This window comes from Rhamphochromis sp. 'chilingali' (genome assembly GCF_963969265.1).
Source record: "Rhamphochromis sp. 'chilingali' genome assembly, chromosome: 10".
Taxonomy (NCBI): domain Eukaryota; kingdom Metazoa; phylum Chordata; class Actinopteri; order Cichliformes; family Cichlidae; genus Rhamphochromis; species Rhamphochromis sp. 'chilingali'.
Window position 1 is genome coordinate 16,498,543 of NC_137937.1, and position 22,141 is coordinate 16,520,683.

A 22,141-nucleotide genomic window follows, 5' to 3' on the forward strand; every position below is an offset into this window, starting at 1 on the left:
TCAGGTGTGCCAAAATGAACTCCAGCGCAAAAAGAATGAGGCAGATCTTCTGAGGGAGAAAGTGGGCAAACTGGAGAAAGACATTCAAGGAATGAAACAGGATCTAGTCACTGCCAAAGAGCAAAGGCTGCAGCACAGTTTGCAAGTCAGAACCCATTCCCCGTCTCAGACAGAAAGCCAAGGTTCAGAATCCACAGACCAGGGGCGAGAGGGAGAGAACAATGAGCACACCTCCACAGAATCCCTCCAAAGAGAGGTGGACAGACTTAAGCAGCAGCTACGGGAGGAGAAGAATGCTCAAAAGAGGCTAGCCAGCAGCTTTGAACAGGAGAGGCAGACGTGGAACAAGGAGAAAGACAGAGTTATAAGGTATCAGAAACAGCTCCAGATCAACTACCTGCAGATGCACAGGAAGAACCACGACCTGGAAAGGATCCTGAAGGAGCTGACAGCAGAACTGGAGAGCCGGACAGAGCTAAGCATGGATGTCGCCTACAGCTCAGGGTTACAAACTTATGACGATGTTATTGCCACAGAGATTTGAAAACTGACTGCTTTTTTCAGCCGTAGAAAATTATCTGTCTCTGTGTCTCAGGCAACGTCCCAACTGGAGTTCATTCACTGCTAATTAGTGTGCTTAAAGAGTTATTTGACGGAATAGCTTTTGGTGATGACAGTGTTATCACTTGTTTAAAAGTAAATACTAAATTATTTAATATTCGGGGGGGGATTGTTTGTTTTTCTGTCTAACAGGATCACTTAATGTTCAGCTGACTTATTTCCTTCATGATTAATGTCTGATGGCAATGCACAATAAGCATGGTAGCTGCTTAACATCTGTCTCTCCCAGCATGACCAAATGACAAAGATATCATCTACTGTGAGTCTGGGCTTCTTCCTTTTAATTTGCTTAATTAATCCATCTCACTGTTATGCTCCCACATGTTGTATTCGTAATGGGATTGAGCATGGAATGTAGTTTAAGCATTTTTTATTAGTCATTTCAAAAACTATACACAATTATAAATCGTGGCTATTTTCTAGAGACACCGGTGTAACAAAAGAAATCCACAAAATACATAATGAAGTCATGTTAAGCTGCCATGCATTGTGAGTCTTCTGCAGTATAATGAGAGGTCTATATACAAACAGACAACAGTGGCACTAATACATCTAGCTCTTTAAAGTTCACTTGCGCGATTAGCAAATTTACACTGATAAACATTACTGAAAAGAAGTCAGAGTCCTGTTATCATGTATACATTAGTCCACTGAACACATATGTATTTTTAAATGTAATTGTTCAAATTTGTTTACTACAACCAATTCTACAAACACAAGCAGGGATTTAAAATGTTCACTGTGCATCTCTCTGATAAAAGAAGGACTGTGTATGTGTGTCTGTTCTTCATTATTTTCAGCCGCTGCTTATCTGGTCTTCTCATTTGCTGAGGGTATTTTTGTGGGCCAAAGGAAGCAGTGATGAGGGCTCCTGCTCCTTTAGTTAAAAGCTGCTTTTTGTTAGGCCTTGGGAGTTTCCTGTTAGGAAACAGGTAAGAGACCTACAACATTACCTCATATGTGGCAGCCACATGCACGGCAAATTACTACACCTTAAAGATCCAATGGATGATCTCCAGTGGCATCTCAGCCCGCACCCCACCCATATTTTTCCAGAACTTAATGAAGTACAATATAGACCTCTAACAGACACCAAGTGTAAACGTTGGCATCTATTTTGTGCTCTGTGAGAAGGAGACAGATTGAAGGGAGCTGGATAATCTACAATAAAAGCAAATATTTTAGAAGTTTAAAAAAGGGCGATTTTCCAGTAATGTCTATCTAAACCGTTCATCTAACTTTGCGAAAAAGTAAGCTGGCGATGCTCCCACTGGAGGCAAACAATCCTTCCTAGCTACAGTCCCAGCCATTTGGCTCTAATATTCTGGAGCTATTCCACTTCCCACAAGGGCAAAGTAGTTTGTGAAGCAAAAGTTTAACTATTCCACCAAGCTCAACACTAACATAGACAGACAGTGAGGCAGAATATATGATTCTACCTGCAGGTCAGGAAAGATTTGGAGGCAGACAGACTAAGTGGAATCTAAGCTGGGTGGCTGTAACCAGTAGGCACTCAATACAAAGTACTTACTTACTTACTCTAAGCCTAGGCACAGAAACTGGTGAAACAAGGAAAGTAACAAAAGGATGGTGGACATTGCAGCTATGATAATGGTTTTAAGAAGATGCTTGAAACCCCATTTTCAAAAATAAATCAATCAGCCAAAGAGCAACTTGCATATCATGGACAAAAATCTTTACTAACTCATCCTGGGTTAGTATGAACATAGCTGATTAGCAAAGAAAATCAAACATGTTGCAAATGGTTGCCTTTTGTGCATCACAACTTGTAATTTTGACAAAATTCTTGTGCTCTATTTTGAAATCAAGATTATTCAAAATTGACTTTTGCTTCTACAAAGATATTTCAGTGTTTCCAATGCTGTGAAATTGAAATAAAAACAGAACGGCAATATTTTCAACTGAACTAAACTAAACTAAAACGTTGGGAGAATCAGGTCTGATCATTGTTCTGAGTTGCCCTTTTTCAAATGTAGCAGACATGAAGACACGCCCTTGGTTTAGGCAAGGGTGACAGCTGGATAGAGCATGCAGGAGAAAAAGCGTACTTCCTTTGACTTTAACAGACATATACTACCTGCCTGATTCTCACGTAGAAGCATTAGGACCTTGCAGGTAAAAGACTGTTTAATCTTCAGTCTGACTGCGTTTTCTCGTGCTTTTTTGCTGTGTAATGTCTAGAAAAGTTCAGCACTCCAGTGCTTTTGTCTAAGCTGTTTCTATTTGGAAACTGAGGAGGCAAACTGATGTAGTGTTGAAAGCACAGGGTTTTTCCATTTAGGCTTTAGATCAATGAATTTCCTTGCTCAACAGTTTGGGAGCCTGGTTTATTGGCTTTTATTCCATAATGCACCAAATGTTTTTAGTGGCTGACTGTCTGGTTTGTAGACAGGCTAATTTAGCCCCTGTATTCTTTTACTATGGAGCCATGCTGTTGTAATACATGCAGAAAGGTTTAGCGCTGTCTCACAGATGTTGTCTGGCTGGCACCATGGAAGAGTTTAAACTCGCATTTCTGGATGAAGCCACAATTGTGCTCATTGATGATGGTTTCTGGAATTGCTCTTTGTCCTTGTAGTAATTTTCTATTACAGAATTGTGTCCATATTCATGTCTGAAGATCATGGCCAGTAAATAGAGGTTTTCTTCCTGTTCCCGCGCTTACAAGCATTGATCCACCATCTCTGGAACTTTTAATCTGATACATTAATAATGTAGAAGTCTCATAAGGTCACAAAAACCTGTGGGTTTTCTTGGGTTTAAAGGGTTAAATTAACGCTTTAAATATGAAGCAGAAGTCCCACTGCCCCAATATTTATTATGTAACACATCTATAGTTTAGGCTGAAAATCCATGCTTTAAATATGATTCTGGTTTTTGACAGTAATTTATGAAGCCCTGCTACGTAGCAAAGGCACTGAGGAGCCACTCAATAAGCATGGTTGAGATGTCTGAGGAGTACTATGCTCGCTAGGTGCTTTCAGTGGCTAGCCCTGTATCTGACAGCTCTTCTTTTTCTCAGCCTGACAGCATGGAGACATGTGGATCAGCATAGTGTACAAAAGCTTTTTCACACCCCCAGGCTGGTGTAGGGGTAAGGGACAGCCACTGCAAGGTCAGTAGGAGTTGCAGAGAGGCCCAATACTGCATTCTGGTTTGCATCACGACAGCACATTACATCAGATGTGAGCTGGATTTTTTCTTTCTTTCTTTGTTATACACACACTGGCTGCTTCTTTGGAAACCGGTTTAGTGAGACTAATTTTGCCAGAAAACAGATTAAAGAGCTTTCTCCATCTCCCAAAGAAGCAGCACCAATTCCCATTATGCCTGTTTTTAATCATTACTACAACTATCTTTTAATATGTTTCTCAACTGAATTGCATAAGGGTGGATTTGATGAGCAATTGCTAGAATTAAACTCGTAAATAAATATGAGTGTCAGTTCTTCACTATCATTCTCCATTCCTGTTGGACTTAAATAATAGGAAGATTGTTTCCCTCTCCCATCTAATCAGCTAATTTCGGCCTTTTGATACCACTTCCTTCCTTTCACAACAGCTCGTTGTGTCTCAGCTTCTGTCATAAATGAGCTGATGAGACCAAATCAGAACTGAAATCAAATTAAGGCCCATTGTCAGTGCGCGTGGCTTCGTCACCAACGTGAATGGAGGACCACACTGAAGAGATAACAAGAAACTCAGAGTCGCTGGTGAAAGAAAATAACAGAGCTGGGGTGGGTGGCGGATTTCTTCCTCAAAATAACCACATACAAAACATCAACTATATTTACACAATTGCAATAACAAAAATGCAATGTTTTTCCTGTGATTTTGAAACGTAGCCATTTTTTTTGTGATCAACATTTTATTGATTTAAAACGGGGTTGGGGGGGGGGGGGGGGGTACAGACATATACAGCACAACTGTAAACTGCAGTAGCAAAGCAAACATTAGCAAACAAGGCATAGGGACAGCAAAGAAAAGACACAAAAACACAAAGTTAAAACCAATTATTGCTTCTTCCAGGAGATAACTCTGGATGAGAAGATTTTCCAAGCGTCAACAGTCGTGGGTCGAGCTTTATTTAATTTTGCTGTGGTATGTGGTAATAACACGGATAAGACATCGTCTCCAGAATGATTCCATACAAATGTCAGGACAGAACCATTGCTTTGTAATAGTCTTCTTTGCGGATGTAAATCCAGCGAACAACATTTTGCATTGCATTTGTTTTAAGGAGATTTCAGAGGTATCATTAAGGAGACAAAGACCAGGATTGGGAACATAAAAAACTTCCAGTACCTCAGATAACACAGAGTTCACAAAGACCCAAAAATCGGATACCACAGGACAGTCCCAAAACATGTGCAAAAACGTGCCAGGTGATGAATCATTGCAGATGTGACAGTAATACGTAGCCTGTAGTTTCATCTGGAACCTCCTATAGGGCGTAATGTATGTTCTGTGTATGGTTTTGAAATGAATTAATTGATGCGCCAGGTTCTTAGAAGTCAAACTCAGATTAGACCACACTGTATCCCAGTCTATATTAACCTGTAGTTCTCCCAGTTCCCTGACCCAAATAGATTCAATGGGCAGGGACTTCATACCATGTTCAGCTAATTTGTTGTAGATTTTGGAAACAGAGGGTCTGCCAGATTTAGGCAGGATCCAGTCCAACATGGGATGAGAGGGAAGAGGAGAGTCCCAGGGGACACCGTATGCTTTTAAAGCTGATCTGAGCTGCAGATATACAAAGTAAGAAGATGCAGGAAGAGAAAAACGTGTCCTTAAGTCCTGAAATGAGCAAAGGCCTTGGGCGTTGAATAGATCATCAAAAAGGTTTATCCCGAGTGAGAACCAAGAGGGTTGAACAAATGGTCGGCTGCCACATAGTAATTTTAAATTATGCCAGAGTGGTGAGCTTTTACAAAATTTAACTGGAGCACCCAGCCGCCGTTCTATCTTCCTCCATACCTGTATAGAGTTGGCAATAATAGGTCCAAGAAACGTAGCCATTTTAATGTGTTTTAACTGATAATTAACTGAAAAATATATTGCATGCATACATATTTATTGTGGGCTTTTAATAATTTTACAAATATCGACCTCTGTCAGCTGTATCATCTACTGAACAGGGGTTTTCAGGGAGGATCCGATCTCTTTTTATAGACTCAGCTGAACATACAGAGTTCTGGTCTAGCAGATGTCTGAGTATGACTGAACAGCAGTTAGACAGCCATCAGTAGACTGGGTGATAATTTAGCCCTACCCTGCAGTGACATGATAATAATGCACTCATATCCTGCTGTGTTTCTTCTGATCGGCTGATAGTCAAGCACAAAAGGGCCTGAATTCATTAATAACACAGAGGAGCTTTTTCAGACCTGTTCAACATGCAAAGCGAGGCTCTTTGGTTACATTTTTAAAGCAAACATGTGAATTAAAATTCACACCTGAACTACCGAGGAGGGAAAAATGTACTCCTATGACTCTGAAGCACTGCATTTCACGGTCCAAACCTGACTTTCAAAAATATAATAAATATTCCATACTGGTAAATAATAGAAGAGTCAATAACACCGTATCAGTTTCTGCCTTGGCCTCATTACTCATTACACACTCACATACTCAAATGTGCTCCATCCGAACTATACCCCTAAGCAATTAGTTGCTCTAAACTATCAGGAGGCCAGTTATTCAGGCAACTATTTCATATTTTTATTGGTTTATTCAGGGGCCTGCATGCAGACCAAGCTATAACAAACACAGGCTCTGCAAATCCCCAAGCCTCGTGCAGTCAGAAAAGTAATTGGGGAGGGAGTCCCAAAGGGTCCTCACATACTGCTGAAGCCTTCGCTACCGACATGTTGAAATGGCAGCTGAGGTAGATAGGTTTATGAGTGTTTATGAGGAAGCGTTACTGTGTGTGTGTAAAGGATATATACAGTAAGTAGAAGAGGTGGCTTGAATATTTTGTGTGAACAGGCCTGGAGTCTTTAGACACTCACTCGTTGGCTGGGAAACCATCTGGTCCCCCAACCCCCCAGCAAGGTTGCCCATGGTTATAAATGTCTGTGGCAATGTCAAATTCTGTTCGTGAGGATGGGGTTGGGTGGTGGGCGGGCTGTATGGATTCCAATTTAAGCCCCTGCTGCTCAAAATTACTTAATTAATTCTATCTCTCACACAGAGAGAGAAACTTCCTTTGTAAGTAATTCTACCATTCATCACCATCCGGCTCTTTTATTCCAAGGCTTTGCCTATTATCAGCTTGTGAAATAGGCAGGAACAGTCGAATGGAGAATTTAAAATAAGGCCCATTAGTGAATCCATAACATTAAATAAGCAAAAACTGTGAAGATGAATTGACACAAATGTCCTAATCATAAGGCAGGCTTAAAAATGCATTCAAATGTTTTCTCTATCAAACGTATCCCAGGAAGATTCATAGTTCCCCAGCTATGTCAAATAATGCGTGTGTGTATGGTTTTGTTTTTATTATTGTTTAATTAAAAATGAAATACCACAAAGTCATGCAGTTAGGTCCATATATATTTGGCCACTGATACAAGTGTTGTTTTTTTACCCGTTTACAGAAACATATTCCAGTTATAGTTCTGTAATGGACACGGATATAATGTGGAGACTCTCCACCTTCATTTGAGGGTATCCACATTATCCACATGGAGATGTGGATAATGGCCCACAAACAAACAGCAACTGAAAGCTGCTGCAGTAAAGGACTGGCACAGTATTAAAAAGGAGGAAACCCAGCATCTGCTGATGTCCATGAGTTTAAGACTTCAAGCTGTCATTGTCAGCAAAGTATTAGAAATGAACCTTTTATTTTCAGTTATTTAATTTGACCAACGACTTTTGAGCCCCTGGAACGAAGAGATTGAGTTTGTTTTTGTTTTTTTAAAAAAAAAAAAACACTTTAGTTGCTCACATTTTTAAGCAATGAATTAAAGCTGAAAGTCTGCACTTCAACTGCATCTGAGTATTTTCATTTAAAATTCATTGTGGTAATGTACACAATCACAATCAGAATAAAGTCATCTCTGTCCAAATATTTATGGACCTGACTGTATATGCTTATGAAAAAAAAAAAGGGTGTATTATTTTTATACATGTGATGAGCTCACAACGTTACACAACTCCCATGAAAATAAAAAGTATGCCTGATTTCACTTCAAATTTCAGTATCCATGACTTCAAGGTCATCTTTTTGTGCACTTCTGGATCTGAGCCAGCACTCAAGCAGTCAATGTGGAGTTCTATAACCAGAGGTGGGCTAGAATAGGTAAGGTGGAGTTCAACAGGAACAGGAGAAACCATGAAATAAACTTCAAAGATCAAAAACTACAGACAATCGGTGCAGCGGACACTTTTCACTGTTTTTAGAACTTTGCTCTTTTCCGCAGCTGGCTGACTGACCAACAACAACACAAGCAAGAGGGGCTTACAGACTGCCTGTACTACATACTTGACAACAGAGCTCGCCATCACCAGACTGCAAACGCACTACCTCTGCTGAAAAATAAATTCTGCTTTATACATTCTGTATCCACGAGTCCGCTAGGGTCCGAGTGACGTAAATTTTGTCATCAGATGGTTAGAGGGTCTGTCTGGATGTTTTAATGTCTGCCTTGTTTTTTTTATTCTTGTGACCACACAGACTTGTTAAAGAAGTATAACAGGAATAACTACTCAGCTCTTGGGTCTCCAGCTATCCAGGTTCCCAACTGAGTACATTCTAGGCTAAACCAAATGTGTAACCAAAATTCAATTCAAGTCAGGCCAAATTTAAATAAAGTATGGTTTTTGATTTTTATGGGTTCGCCGCATAACTTTATGATCACACCTCGTAAATGTTATACACACAATAATTTTAATTATGTGTGTTAATTTTTTACACTGACTCTGTGAACTGAGACAAAGTGATCATATCCCGCGGTGATGATGAAACGAAGGTGGGTGGCACTGCATCCATTTAGCTGAAAGAGAAAAATAAAGACAAGTCATGGCTTTATTAATTCTCATTAAACTTATTCATTCTACATTTACTTTACATTTCCATTTGAACCTACTGTTATAGCATTTGACTGAAGATGTCCCTCTGTACTTTCAAACTCTGCAAGGCAAAGAGTTTGTTAATACCAGTTAAAAACACTGTGAATGGTGCTTTGACTGGATGTCCTTATTACCTTTCTCTGCAACAGGCTCAAACTGAGAAGCATTTTGTGAGGTGTTTTTTTCTATTTTCAGGTGCTTCACTGCAAAACAATTAGAAAGAAATCAGCAGAAGATATTAAAAATTGGAAAGAAACCATGAAACAACACGAGATATAGATACAAACTTTAAAGAAAATAGATATGTCTAGAAAACAATATTTAACAATAAGCATTTTAAATATGGAACAATGTTACACCTCATCCTTGAGACGTTTCTCTTCCTTTAAATGACCCCCCAGTCATTTACTGTCCAGTGTTTGACAGATTAATCAGTTTCCTTTTTCTGAGCCACTTAATTACAGTTTTATTGACATATCGTGACAGGAACTTAAGGGGGGCTTGTTGAGGCCACGTAAAGCTCAGGAAGCCCAAGAAATTTTTCAAATAAACTGCAGAAACATCATGACTGCAAATGAGCTGCTGGAAGGTTTCATGAAGGGGTGATTATGTCTGCATGGAAGAGTCATCAGAAAGAACCCTAACCCCCAACCAATACCGCTGCCTGGTATTGAATATTAGCAGTGGAGAGATAAAACACATCACCTGAGTGTGCAGTACTGATTAAAACTTTGGGGGCTCCGAAGGAGCGGAAACAACAATGACAAGAATGGATTCATGCGTATATCGGCAAATTATAAATGGAAATATCCTGTAGTTGGCTGAAAAGAAAAGGTCAATTTCTACAATAACACCACTAAGAATTTGTTATCCCACACATTACTTTAAAAAGCATAACCTAAACCTTTGGGAAAGGTGCTCATAATTCCCTTGAAGAGCAGCTAATCTGCAATACTACGTGGCTACAAAAAGTGTTTTCAAGCCGTGCTACATAAAATCATTTTAATGCCTGTTTACTTCAGAGGGCTGCATACAATCCACACAAAATATAATCCCAATTTTAAACAAAGCTGGGATTGTGGAATGCTGTGTAAAATGTAAATAAAAGATGCATACACTGATTTGCAAATCTCATAAACCCTCATTTTTTTTTACAAAAGGACACAGATATTTAAACTGAGAAAAAAATAAGGTCATTTTGAATTTGATGGCAAAAATATATTTCAAAAAAAGTGGGGACGGAGCCAACAAAAGCTTGGAAAAGTAAGTGATACTAAAAAGAGACAGCTAGGGGAACATTTTGCAGCCAGTCAGGTTAACTGGCAACAGGTCAGTAACATGACTGGGTATAAAAAGAATATCTCTGTTTAAAAGATTCAGGAAATCTGAAGAAATCTCTGTGTGCAAGGGACAAATAAATACAGGCTAAAAATACATGGATACCCTTGATCTTTAGGCCCTCGGGCAGCACTGAAAAACAGGCATGATTATGCCATGGAAATCACTGCATGAGTTTAGGAACCTCTCCAGAAATCACTGTCTGTTACCACAATTCACTGTACCATCCATTCAACTTAGGTTAAAGCTCTATCACGCAAAGAAAATGCCATACATGAACACAATCCAGAAATGCCGCCGCCTTCTCTGGGCCAAGGCTCATTTAAAATTGACTGAGATAAGGTGGAAAAGTATTTGGAAAATTTTTTTGGAAGACATAAAGACTGCATAGTCCCAAGACTAGAGGACAGGGATCAACTGCTTTGTTATCAGCACTCAGTTCAAAACCTCTCTGATGGTATGGTAGCGCCTATTTAACTCACATCTTGTACATCTAGAAAGGCAACATCAGTGATCAAAAGTATATAGAGGTTTTAGAGCAACACATGCTCTTGTCTAGATGACGTCTTTTTCAGGGAAGACCGTGCATGTTTCAACAAGACAATGTTAAACTGTATACTGCACTTATTACGACAGCTTGACTTTATAATAGACAAGTCTAGGTGCTGAACTGGCCTTCCTGCAGTCCTAACTTTTCAATAGTTCAAAACACTTGGCTCATCATGAACTAAAAAAACCCAAAAAAAACAACAAAGACCCATGACTACTGAACAGCTAGAATGTCAGACAAGAAAAGTCCAGCAACTGGTCACTCAGTTTCCAGACATTTACAGACTGTTCTTAAAAGAAGAGGGGATACTACGCAGTGTAGTCACAGCCCTGACATTTTTTTGGGACGTACTGATACGACTGAATTAAAAATGAACCATTATTTTTTCTTAAAATTCTTTAATTTTCTATGTTCTATTGTGAATAAAATATGGGTTTATAAGATTTGCAAATTATTATATTCAGTTCATCAAATTTTACACATGGACCCAACGTTTTTAGAACTGGACATGTATGTTTGACCTAAGGTGCACACAGCCTCCATACCATTGTAGCTGTCCACTGTCACAGTGCCAATGTTTGTAGGTTCAGGGAAGTGAATGATGAACTCTTGAGGAAACATCCCAGTGGACATCCAAAACGTTTTAGTGTTTCTGAGTGATAAGAAAGACAGAAAATCATGACATTTTACCATTGATGAAACCTTTTTAGATCACATTTTGATATCAACTTTTGTTGTGTAGATATACAATATTGCACAAAAAAACCTTCATATTTTGCTGCCATGTAGCCAGACTTTCTTGAAATATTAAAAATGTTAGCTAAAGCAATAGTCCTACCGCTTTTCCAGTCATTTGCACAATCATGTGACTCATTCAAGCAAAAAATAAAGCCCCTAATTCAAGACACCCAAATTTCTCTCGCGCCATCCAACAAGCAAAGCATGCACATGCACATAAGATCCAGAGCCACTTCCACAACACAAAGGACTTTCACAGTTTATGGCAGGGCATTCAGGCCGTCACACAGTGCAAGCCTGCAACAGGCACCTGTGATGGAGATGCCACACTTCCTAAGGAGCTGAACAAGTTCTACGCACGGTTTGATGCCCTGAACAACACACAAGCAAAGAAAGCCACGCCCCCCACCACCGACCAGAACATCTCTCTGCCTGCAGCCGATGTGAGGAGATCTCTCACCAAGGTCAACCCACGGAAAGCTGCTGGACCAGACAACATCCCAGGTCGCGTGCTGAGAGGCTGCGCTGATCAGCTGGCCGATGTCTTCACAGACATCTTCTACTCATCACTGAGTCAGATGATCATCCCAGCGTGCTTCAAGTCCACCACCATCATCCCGGTGCCAAAGAAATCCTCTGTAATCTGCCTGAATGACTACTGTCCCATCGCCCTGACCCCATCATTTTGAAGTGCTTCGAGAAACTTGTCGTGGTGCATGTGAAGAGCAACCTCCCCTGCTCACTGGACCCGCTGCAGTTTGCATACTGGCCAAACAGGTCGACCAAGGATGCCATTTCCACTGCACTTCACCTCTCCCACCTGGGCAAGAAAGACAACTATGTCAGAATGCTGTTCATAGACTCAGATAATTCAGCATTATTCCCCAAAAACTGTTCGACAAACTCAGCAAGTTGGGACTGAGCACCTCTCTCAGCAACTGGATACTAGATTTCCTGTCAGAGAGGCCTCAGTCCATCCGAATCGGCGACAACATCTCCAGCACAATCAGGCTGAGCACAGGAGCTCCTCAGGGCTATGTTCTCAGCCCTCTGTTGTTCACCCTCCTGACACACGACTGCACCGCCCTACACAGCTCTAACCACATCATCAAGTTCGCTGACGACACAACTGTGGTTGGACCCATCAGCAGCAACGACGAGTCAGAGTACAGAGATGCGGTTCAGTAGCTGGCGTTCTGGTGCAGTGAAAACAACCTGTCACTAAATATGGACAAAACCAAGGATATGATCGTCGACTTCAGGAAGACTCGCTCTACTCACACACCACTCAGCATCCACGGTTCCACAGTCGAGTCTGTTAACAGCACCAATTTCCTGGGAGTTCACATCTCAGACAACCTCACCTGGACCGCCAACACCACCTCCATCACCAAAAAGGCCCAGCAGCGCCTCCACTTCCTGAGACGCCTGAAGCAGGCCAACCTCCCTCCTCCCACCCTCACCATGTTCTACAGGGGCATAATAGAGAGTGTTCTGACCAGCTGCATCCCCGTGTGGTTTGGAAACTGCAAAGTCGGTGACCTCAGCCAGCTACATCGGATCGTCAACGCAGCTGCAAAGATCATTGAAACATCTCTCCCTCTGCTACAGGACATTTTTCACAAACGCTGCATCAGTAAGACCTCCTGCATCGTGCGTGACCCGTCACACCCCTCACATGGACTCTTTTCCCTCCTCCCATCCGGCAGACGCTTCGCAGCATTGGGGCCCGATCCTCCAGACTGAGAGACAGCTTTTTCCCACAAGCTATCAGACTCCTGAACTCACTACCAGCTCCCCCCACCCAATACACCCACACAAACCACTAACTGACTCTACCGGACTCCACATACCACTGCCTTTGTAAATACAGATGCTGCTCTATGGAGAATCCTACTCTCAGGAATCATGGTCATTTTAAACCACTTCAAAGTCACCTTAAATCTAAATTGTAAATTTTAGACTGTTATTAACCCTTTTACCTCAAAGTGTATATTTACTCCCCTTACCTCAGTCTCAAAGTGTATATATATTTATTCTTTTTATTCTTACTCTTTATATATTTCTTGTTGTTCTTTTGCACTGTATGGAACTAGAGCCTCGTCGTCTCGTCTCTATATACTGAACTGTATTTAGCAGAGATGACAATAAAGTTTACTTTGAATTTGAAGGGACGAACCAGTGTTATGTCAACACAACAGACAGCTTAGCAAAGAAGCAATTTTAAGTTGCATCTTCAGGCGCCGTTAAGTAGCAGCTTGTAGCAAAATCACATAATTTGTTTCCTTTTGTTTAAATGAATATATGAAAATTGACAAAGATAAAATTGCTGAGATAATCACAGCTTAAAAACTAGCACTCACCCGTCGATAATGTTTTCTGGTGGGTGATTTTCATCGCTGGATGCAACGAGGACAACTTTCGCACCTAAAGAAGTTAAAGACGACTCAATCATCGCACAGAAAAGGTTATAGTCTCCGAGGCTTTCTGGTTTTTCTATAACAGAACACAACAAATGCTTTGTTTACAGATTCTTAAGGGGGGAAAGTCGTCAATTGCCGTTACCAAGCCAACCACTGCGTCGCAAGATATAAACGTCGCAATGCTGTACGTCACAATTTCCGACGCACGCTGCTAGTTAGATGTTTAGGAGTTAGCGGCTAGCACTGGATACAGCAATTGTTCACATGGCGAACGGATGCAAGGAAGTGCTTTTTACGCGCGGAACTGGACAGGCGAGTAATAATGCAGTATTACGCGGAGGAACATGACTTATATGACGCTTCTATGCTGTCTGTACAGTTGTTTGAGGCGGTGAGCTATATAGCTAAAAGCTAAACCAACGTTGAGTTAGGCTAAGTTAAGATATGAGAAAAGTAATAAAAGAAGTCAAGCCGGAAATACACAATATACCAGATGTGCTTCAATAAACAAAACGTGGCTTTATTGGAATATACCATTGTGGATATGCGTTACAAAAATGCTTTACAAAGTAGTTTTAGGTTGAGTTGCAACAGTTCATAGGAGACAACGGTGTACTGTACAATAAGCCTAAAATCCTTTGCATCCTGCCTCTGTTTTTGCATGCACTGCTTGTAAGATGCTTCATTATAATTGTGGATTTAAGACAGATTTAAAAATAATAATAATAATTTAGCAACATTTAATGTGTTCGTCTTTTTGTATGCTGTTTATCCTGTTTTCTACGAAAGAAATTGATTAATTATTCATCATAAATTGTTTAAAGTCTTTCTGCTCTTCAGCACACCGTCTTTTACTATTTAGTGAATTATTTTGACACATCAAATAAATATTGGCTGTAAATGTCATCTGGTTTGCAGGTATTATTTATTTTAAATCACGTAATGTTTAGCCATTATTTATTTATACCCATTAAAAACACATGTTTGTATTGTAAAGACTCCAAATTTGTTGTTCTCTTCCAGAGTGATGATTCAGACATCTGGGATGACACCGCACTGATAAAGGCTTATGACAAGGCAGTTGCATCTTTCAAGGTAACTTGGGATTATTGCAGTATGTGTGAATGTTAAATGTTGTTTGCTATTTTAAAGTCTCTTCTTGATTTGCGTGTTAGACTGCCCTTAAGGGTGAAGATGAGCCACAAATCTCAAAGAAAAACCAACCAGGAAAGAAACGCAAGAACAACAAGAAGAACCAGAGTAGGAAAAGAAACAATGCAGCACCAGAAAAAGAGGTGAGGAACTGGAACTAAAGCTACAGATACATTTGAAGGGGAAAAGGTTTAGAGTTAAATATTTACACATGATTTACAAAGTTGTCAGAGGTATCAAACTGGAGAGTACATTTTAACATAAGTCAGTTTAGATTCTGTGTTTCAAATCAGTGGTCGAAATGTGTCTTTCATTTACAGTTTCTACAGTTATGGTTAGAAGTTTAACTACACTTATCACAAGCATGATTGTCATCATAATTTTAAGGATTTTAATGATTTCTTTGAACTGTTCTTTTTACTTTGTGGAGTGATTGCACAGCATACAGTGGGGCAAAAAAGTATTTAGTCAGCCACCGATTGTGCAAGTTCCCCCACTTAAAATGATGACAGAGGTCAGTAATTTGCACCAGAGGTACACTTCAACTGTGAGAGACAGAATGTGAAAAAAAAATCCATGAATCCACATGGTAGGATTTGTAAAGAATTTATTCGTAAATCAGGGTGGAAAATAAGTATTTGGTCACCTCGAACAAGGAAAATCTCTGGCTCTCACAGACCTGTAACGTCTTCTGTAAGAAGCTTTTCTGTCCCCCACTCGTTACCTGTATGAATGGCACCTGTTTGAACTCATCATCTGTATAAAAGACACCTGTCCACAGCCTCAAACAGTCAGACTCCAAACGCTGCCATGGCCAAGACCAAAGAGCTTTCGAAGGACACCAGGAAAAGTATTGTAGACCTGCACCAGACTGGGAAGAGTGAATCTACAATAGGCAAGCAGCTTGGTGTGAAAAAATCAACTGTGGGAGCAATCATCAGAAAATGGAAGACATACAAGACCACTGATAATCTCCCTCGATCTGGGGCTCCACGCAAGATCTCATCCCGTGGGGTCAAAATGATCATGAGAACGGTGAGCAAAGATCCCAGAACCACACGGGGGGACCTGGTGAATGACCTGCAGAGAGCTGGGACCAAAGTAACAAAGGTCACCATCAGTAACACACTACAACGGCAGGGAATCAAATCCCGCAGTGCCAGACGTGTTCCGCTGCTGAAGCCAGTGCATGTCCAGGCCCGTCTGAAGTTTGCCAGAGAGCACATGGATGATACAGCAGAGGATTGGGAGAATGTCATGTGGTCAGATGAAACCAAAGTAGAACTTTTTGGTATAAACTCAACTCGTCGTGTTTGGAGGAAGAAGAATACTGAGTTGCATCCCAAGAACACCATACCTACTGTGAAGCATTGGGGTGGAAACATCATGCTATGGGGCTGTTTTTCTGCCAAGGGGACAGGACGACTGATCCGTGTTAAGGACAGAATGAATGGGGCCATGTATCGTGAGATTTTGAGCCAAAACCTCCTTCCATCAGTGAGAACTTTGAAGACGAAACGAGGCTGGGTCTTCCAACATGACAATGATCCAAAACACACCGCCCGGGCAACAAAGGAGTGGCTCCGTAAGAAGCATTTGAAAGTCCTGGAGTGGCCTAGCCAGTCTCCAGACCTCAACCCCATAGAAAATCTGTGGCGGGAGTTGAAAGTCCGTGTTGCTCGGCGACAGCCCCAAAACATCACTGCTCTCGAGAAGATCTGCATGGAGGAATGGGCCAAAATACCAGCTACTGTGTGTGCAAACCTGGTAAAGACCTATAGTAAACGTTTGACCTCTGTTATTGCCAACAAAGGTTATGTTACAAAGTATTGAGTTGTATTTTTGTTATTGACCAAATACTTATTTTCCACCCTGATTTACCAATAAATTCTTTACAAATCCTACCATGTGAATTCATGGATTTTTTTTTTTTCACATTCTGTCTCTCACAGTTGAAGTGTACCTCTGGTGCAAATTACTGACCTCTGTCATCATTTTAAGTGGGGGAACTTGCACAATCGGTGGCTGACTAAATACTTTTTTGCCCCACTGTACATCCTAAATGGGTTTTAAAATCAAGAATGTGGTGGACAACTCATTTTTGGGAGGTGGATTTTCTCTAATCCACACAGAGTGAAAAGTATAAATGCAGGCTTAAATATATACATACGTTCACTTAAATATTTTAGTAAGTGGTGCTGAAGGTTCAACAATGACTTAGAACTTGGCAAGGCCTATTAACTTGTCATTAGTGATCATGATTGACTAAAACAAATAGTTTCTCTGCCATCATAAATAGGATTTGCATGGCAGCAGTTATTGGATTGACCGGTGCTTGTTACAATAGGAAACTCCAGGCTATTCTATGAAGGTCTAAGAAGGAGATTCGTACATTTATACGAGTTGGGATGGTTTCGGAGCTGTCCCTAAACAACTTCAGATTTTAAGATAATCAGTTTAAACAATTGTAAGCAAGTAACAGTTACTTGGACACGTGACCTCTCATCCAAGGTCTCAAAGAAGACCCAATCTGTCACATTCTCAGATTAGATGAAATGTGTTAGGATGTCCAGGAACAACCCAGGAACTGCTGAGGCTCAAGTCTGCCATGAACTGGAAACTGCTGCAACATCAGTGTCACTGTACACAGTGAAGCAAGTTTTGCATCACTGTGACGTGGAAGGGTGCCAACCAAGAAAGAAGCACCTTCACCAAAAGATCTTCAAGCCTGCCTGAAATTTGCAGCAGCCCACATGGACAAGCCAAATGTCTTGTGTAGAAAAGCTTTATGATCAAACAAGACAAAGGTTGAGCTATTTGTCCACAATGACAAGAGGTCTGTTTGGAGCAGTAAAGTTTAAAAAAAACTGGGAAAACTGGGTGTTCCAAAAGGACATTGATCCCAAACACACATCAAAACTGGATTTAGAATGGATAAAGCAGGCTAACATTAAGCTTTTGGAATTACCTTCCCAAAGCCCGACCGCACCCCCGTTGAAATTTGTGGACTTTGCTTAAAACCTGGGTTTGTGCAGGAAGCCAACAAATTTAAATGAACTCTAGTAGTTCTGCTGAGAAGAATGATCAAATATTTAACCAGAAATACACCAGAAGCTTGTTGATGGTTACCAAAAGCCATCTGGTGGAGATGCGACTTGCTCAGGGACATTTAACGCGTTATTCGGAGTATATGTATATTTGCCTTATGTATACTTTTGATCCCATAGAAATTTAATTTAAACTTGTGCACCTCTTCTGCACCATGTTACCATGACATTCATGCCCATGATGAGTATTTTTTTTCTGACCACAACTGTATCCTGTTGGTAATTCAGAGACATTCAAAAACAGTGTTGTTTACACATGTTTACACTTTCACTTTAATTGCAGTTTATGTTGTGTCACAGTGGCAGGTTGGGAATTCATGCAGTGCTTACTGGTCCGAGGATGGCCAGCTCTATGCAGCCACGATCGCCTCCATAGACAAGAAGAGAGGCACTTGTACAGTTGTTTATACAGGCTATGGCAACGAGGAGGAGCAGAATCTTGAAGACCTGCTGTCAGAGTTTTCGGAGGGTGATGAGGAATCAAATACCAAGGTAAACTAGTGCAAATAAATGCATTCACATAACAGCAGCACAATACAAATAACAATTCAGTTATTAGAAAATGGTAGTATTGTTCCCTGACACAATTTGCACATAGTTTTTACCTTCATTATTCACATCATTGCACATCATGAATGTTAAAATAGCAAAACTAATATTGTGACCAAATCAGGCTTAAATATTTTTTTACCATTTTATCAAATGGTGAGTCATGGAAATCACTGCCGATTAACAGATTGCTTTCTTAGTCTATTAAAACTTAGGACTAAGGATGGATAGATGGGTTAGCGCTTTCTGTTTTTGTCTGGATCATTTCTTACTGCTTCCCAAACAAATTCAGATATGTTTATGGATTTCTCTGTATTTGTTCCCAGTGGTGTGAAATTGGGGAGAAAGATCAAAGCAGTATGTCTTTGCTATCCATAGGTGCATGAAGCAGAATCTTCAACGGAGGAGAGTGACAGGTCAGCTACTCCAAACCAGCACAAACAGTCACCTAATAAGGGCCACAAGTCCAAGACCCACAAAGAATCACCTCCTATGTGGGCTCCTGGATTTCCTCCAATACCACCTCCCATGCATGCTTTCAGACAGGTAAGAAGAAAGGCTCTTTAGGGAGCTGATTCATTATTAGTCTGCCAACAAAATTACTTTCATGCTTATTTTTGTTTTTAAATTGTGATTAAATCATTTTCAGGTATTAATTAAATTCCCGATAGGAGGTTGAATGTTTGTTGTATTCAGAAAGAGGAAACGTGAGCAAAGTGTTTATAATCTGAACACTAAAGATAGAATATGAACATTTATTGCAGGACTGGATTGTAATAGGCCCAATTTCTTTATGTGGACCCAACTGTAAAGAGTAGAAAAGAAATAGTGTGTTTTAAAAAATATTGTACATTATCTTAAGCCTTCTTTGAGCCTCTACATGCTGACTGTTCAGTTTAAAAGCATACATACACTTATTATGGACATGAATTTGTGGCTTTTAGTGCTTTCCAGGAAATGTGGGGACTAATGCTTGTAATAATGATGGATATTAAAAACAAAAAAGTTTTAACTAATCTTTGACTTGAAATCAAAAAGCATCAGAGTTATAAATACAAATCATCAACAAATTTGCTTAAATGTTCTTTTTTGTTTGTTTGTTTGCACCATGATATACATATTTTACCTCTTTTCTTGACAAAAGTTAAAATCTTAAATTTATGGTCTTCTGGCACAGCTCTTACTAAGCATATTTCACTTTTTTATATGGTTGTATTCAGCTATTGAATTTTATTTCAAATGCCTTATTTTTACACTGAGCTTTGTGTTTTATCCAACTTTAATGAGTGTTTGATCATCGTCCTGCAAAACGACACAACTGTTTCCAGGTTTCAAACATCTATCTGATGTTTTGAGCTTATGATGAAGAATTCTGGAAAGTCCTTCTCATTCATTAACTTGTATTCAGAGGTGCACATAAGTGGTCCGCAGGTGCGCATTCACTGTCAAAATAAAAAAACGCGCACCAGATAAGAAGTTGCAACGCGCGTTTGCATACATATAAAAAGGCACTGTTTTTGTCCGCTAGAGTGGGATTTTCACAGCATATTCTGCACCACATCTCTGTGCATTCATCGTTTGTTTGAAGCCAGCTCACCTCCTCACCACTTTTCCGGGAATATGCGCTGCTTTTGCGGTTCGGACTCCTTCTGACATTTCTTTGGAGGTGGAGGAACACCAAAGTAATTGCTTAAAGGAGCTTGCTTCTTCGACATCTTTAAGAGTTCTAAACAAATGTCTGTCCTCCTCCAGAAAATCCTATGTACGCAAACGCGTTGCAACTTCTTATCTTGTGCGTGTCTGTTATTTTGACAGCGAATGCGCACCTGCGGACCACCTATGTGCACCCGTGCTTATATTAATTTAACTGGCAGTAGATCAGCCTCTCAGTATGATGCTGCCACCACCATGCGTAACAATCATGATGAGGTTTAAGTGTCTCAGCTTTTTTTTTTTTTTTTTTTTTTTTTTTTTTTTTAATTCTCATGTGGGAAGCAACAAACTTTATTTGAGCTCGAAAGTTTTGATTTTGGACACCAGCCACTTGGTCCAAAACCTCACTAACTTTGGACTGTGACAATGTTGTTTAAGCAGCTTCTGTTTCATGACAAGCCTGCACTTTGTGATTATCTTTGAATTTGCATTGGTGTAGAAATGCTTACAGTAATCATGCCTGTCTTGTCCGATGTTTCGTTGGTATTGATCAATCCAGTTAGTGTTGTCGAACTAACCTTCCTTGGCACAGAAAAGTTACCACTTAGGCAGACACTAACCAAAGCTAAAAGGCCATGCACCTTGCCCTTTTTTTCTAGACCTCTTGCATTAACAGTTGGAGTGGATTTGTTTTTTTAATAATCCCTACCACCACCACATCACCTCTATCAGGCTGGTCTCAGCTCCCCAGGCTTAACAATGTGCAATCATTTTGCCTCACAGAGCAATTCAAAGATATCAATAAAAGCCTAATATTTCCATGATATTTATGTCCATGTTGAGAAGAAGTTATTTTGAGTAAAAGAATTGGAAGGCATCAGACTGCGCTTACTTCAGTTTAGATAAGTTTCCCTAATGAAAATAGTTTCAAGCCTCTCTCGTTATCTTGGGTACTTTATGTGGTAATGATATTACAAGCTGTTGATTTCCATCTTTGTGTCTTTTGTCTTGCACCAGGGGAGCAGCAAGCGATCTGGTAGTCATGGGCCTGTACCTCCTCCATGGCCTCCCATGATGCCTTTTGGTCCACCGGTGAGTTGGGATAAATTTTTACCCTTAGCAAAGCTAAAGGAGTGTGTTTACTCTACAGCAGGTAGATACAGTTTAGGATATAACATGTTAGGGTCTAACAAATGGCAACGTTAAACACCAACAACTGCATCCTGAACATTCGCTCTGCTGTTGATGCCTCCACCTTAGATGGTTCCTCCACCTCCACCAATGAGCCCTGACATGGTGGATGATGAAGCCTTGGGCAGCATGCTCATCTCCTGGTATATGAGTGGATATCACACAGGATACTATCTGGTACGTGCACAGAGCCCTGCTGGCTTCTTGGGAGGTTATAACATGGATTTGGAGCTTGTACATACCTCACCTTTTGTTATGCTGTAAATAGTAGTCAATTGTTTATGGTAATGTTGATGCTTTTCCTTTGCCTTTTTGGTTAAGTTGCTTTATTTTTCCTTTCAGATTTTTAGGAATATGTAAAAGTCATGGATTCATAAAATGAGTAATATTTTGGGGGTTATTGTGTTTTCGTAGGGGCTGAAACAAGGGCGCAAAGAAGCTTCCAACTGGACAAAACAGCATCACAAATGAAGCCCTGCTTGTTATGTCTGTCTGTTCATATGAAGTAATGGAAGAAAGTTTTGTATTCTTTGTAAATAGATGAAATAAAGACTATGAGAACACAGCGGGTACCTGTTCTTGGATATAGTTTCAATTATGCTAGAAAAGACTGTATACATTACTTTTTTGTACAGTGCAATTGCTTAATAAGATCCACTTTATCACTTTAAAAAAAAAAAAAACATATTTTCTAATTGATTTTACAGAATGGCAAAAAAA

The 22,141-nt window shown here is 40.2% G+C and overlaps 3 protein-coding genes across 5 annotated transcripts in view; 2 read left to right on the plus strand and 1 right to left on the minus strand.

The window, feature by feature from the left end:
* The window catches only part of lzts1 (leucine zipper, putative tumor suppressor 1), a 20,891-nt gene extending 16,404 nt beyond the window's left edge, over positions 1-4,487 (plus strand). For both annotated transcript variants that reach the window (XM_080893493.1, XM_080893492.1), the window contains exon 10: positions 5-4,487. In XM_080893493.1, the coding sequence (XP_080749619.1) occupies positions 5-544 (540 nt within the window). In that variant the 3' untranslated portion in view covers positions 545-4,487. The remainder of the gene's footprint in view (positions 1-4) is intronic.
* hspb11 (heat shock protein, alpha-crystallin-related, b11) overlaps positions 1-13,936 on the minus strand; it is a 19,427-nt gene extending 5,491 nt beyond the window's left edge. The window contains exons 1-5 of one of the 2 annotated variants that reach the window (XM_080893497.1): positions 13,710-13,936; positions 11,154-11,260; positions 8,855-8,923; positions 8,738-8,781; positions 8,570-8,644 (exon numbers count right to left, since the gene is read on the minus strand). In XM_080893497.1, the coding sequence (XP_080749623.1) occupies positions 8,570-8,644; positions 8,738-8,781; positions 8,855-8,923; positions 11,154-11,260; positions 13,710-13,801 (387 nt within the window). In that variant the 5' untranslated portion in view covers positions 13,802-13,936. Of the gene's footprint in view, positions 1-5,656; positions 8,645-8,737; positions 8,782-8,854; positions 8,924-11,153; positions 11,261-13,709 lie in introns of those variants that run through there. The other variant, XM_080893496.1, reaches the window with a different exon arrangement.
* smn1 (survival of motor neuron 1, telomeric) lies at positions 13,930-21,987 on the plus strand. Its single transcript, XM_080893495.1, has 8 exons — positions 13,930-14,081; positions 14,793-14,864; positions 14,945-15,064; positions 18,329-18,520; positions 18,956-19,123; positions 21,248-21,322; positions 21,491-21,598; positions 21,836-21,987. Exons 1-8 carry the CDS (start codon positions 14,034-14,036, stop codon positions 21,890-21,892), a joined length of 840 nt encoding a protein of 279 aa, XP_080749621.1. The 5' UTR covers positions 13,930-14,033; the 3' UTR covers positions 21,893-21,987.
* The last annotated feature ends 154 nt before the right edge of the window (positions 21,988-22,141 follow it).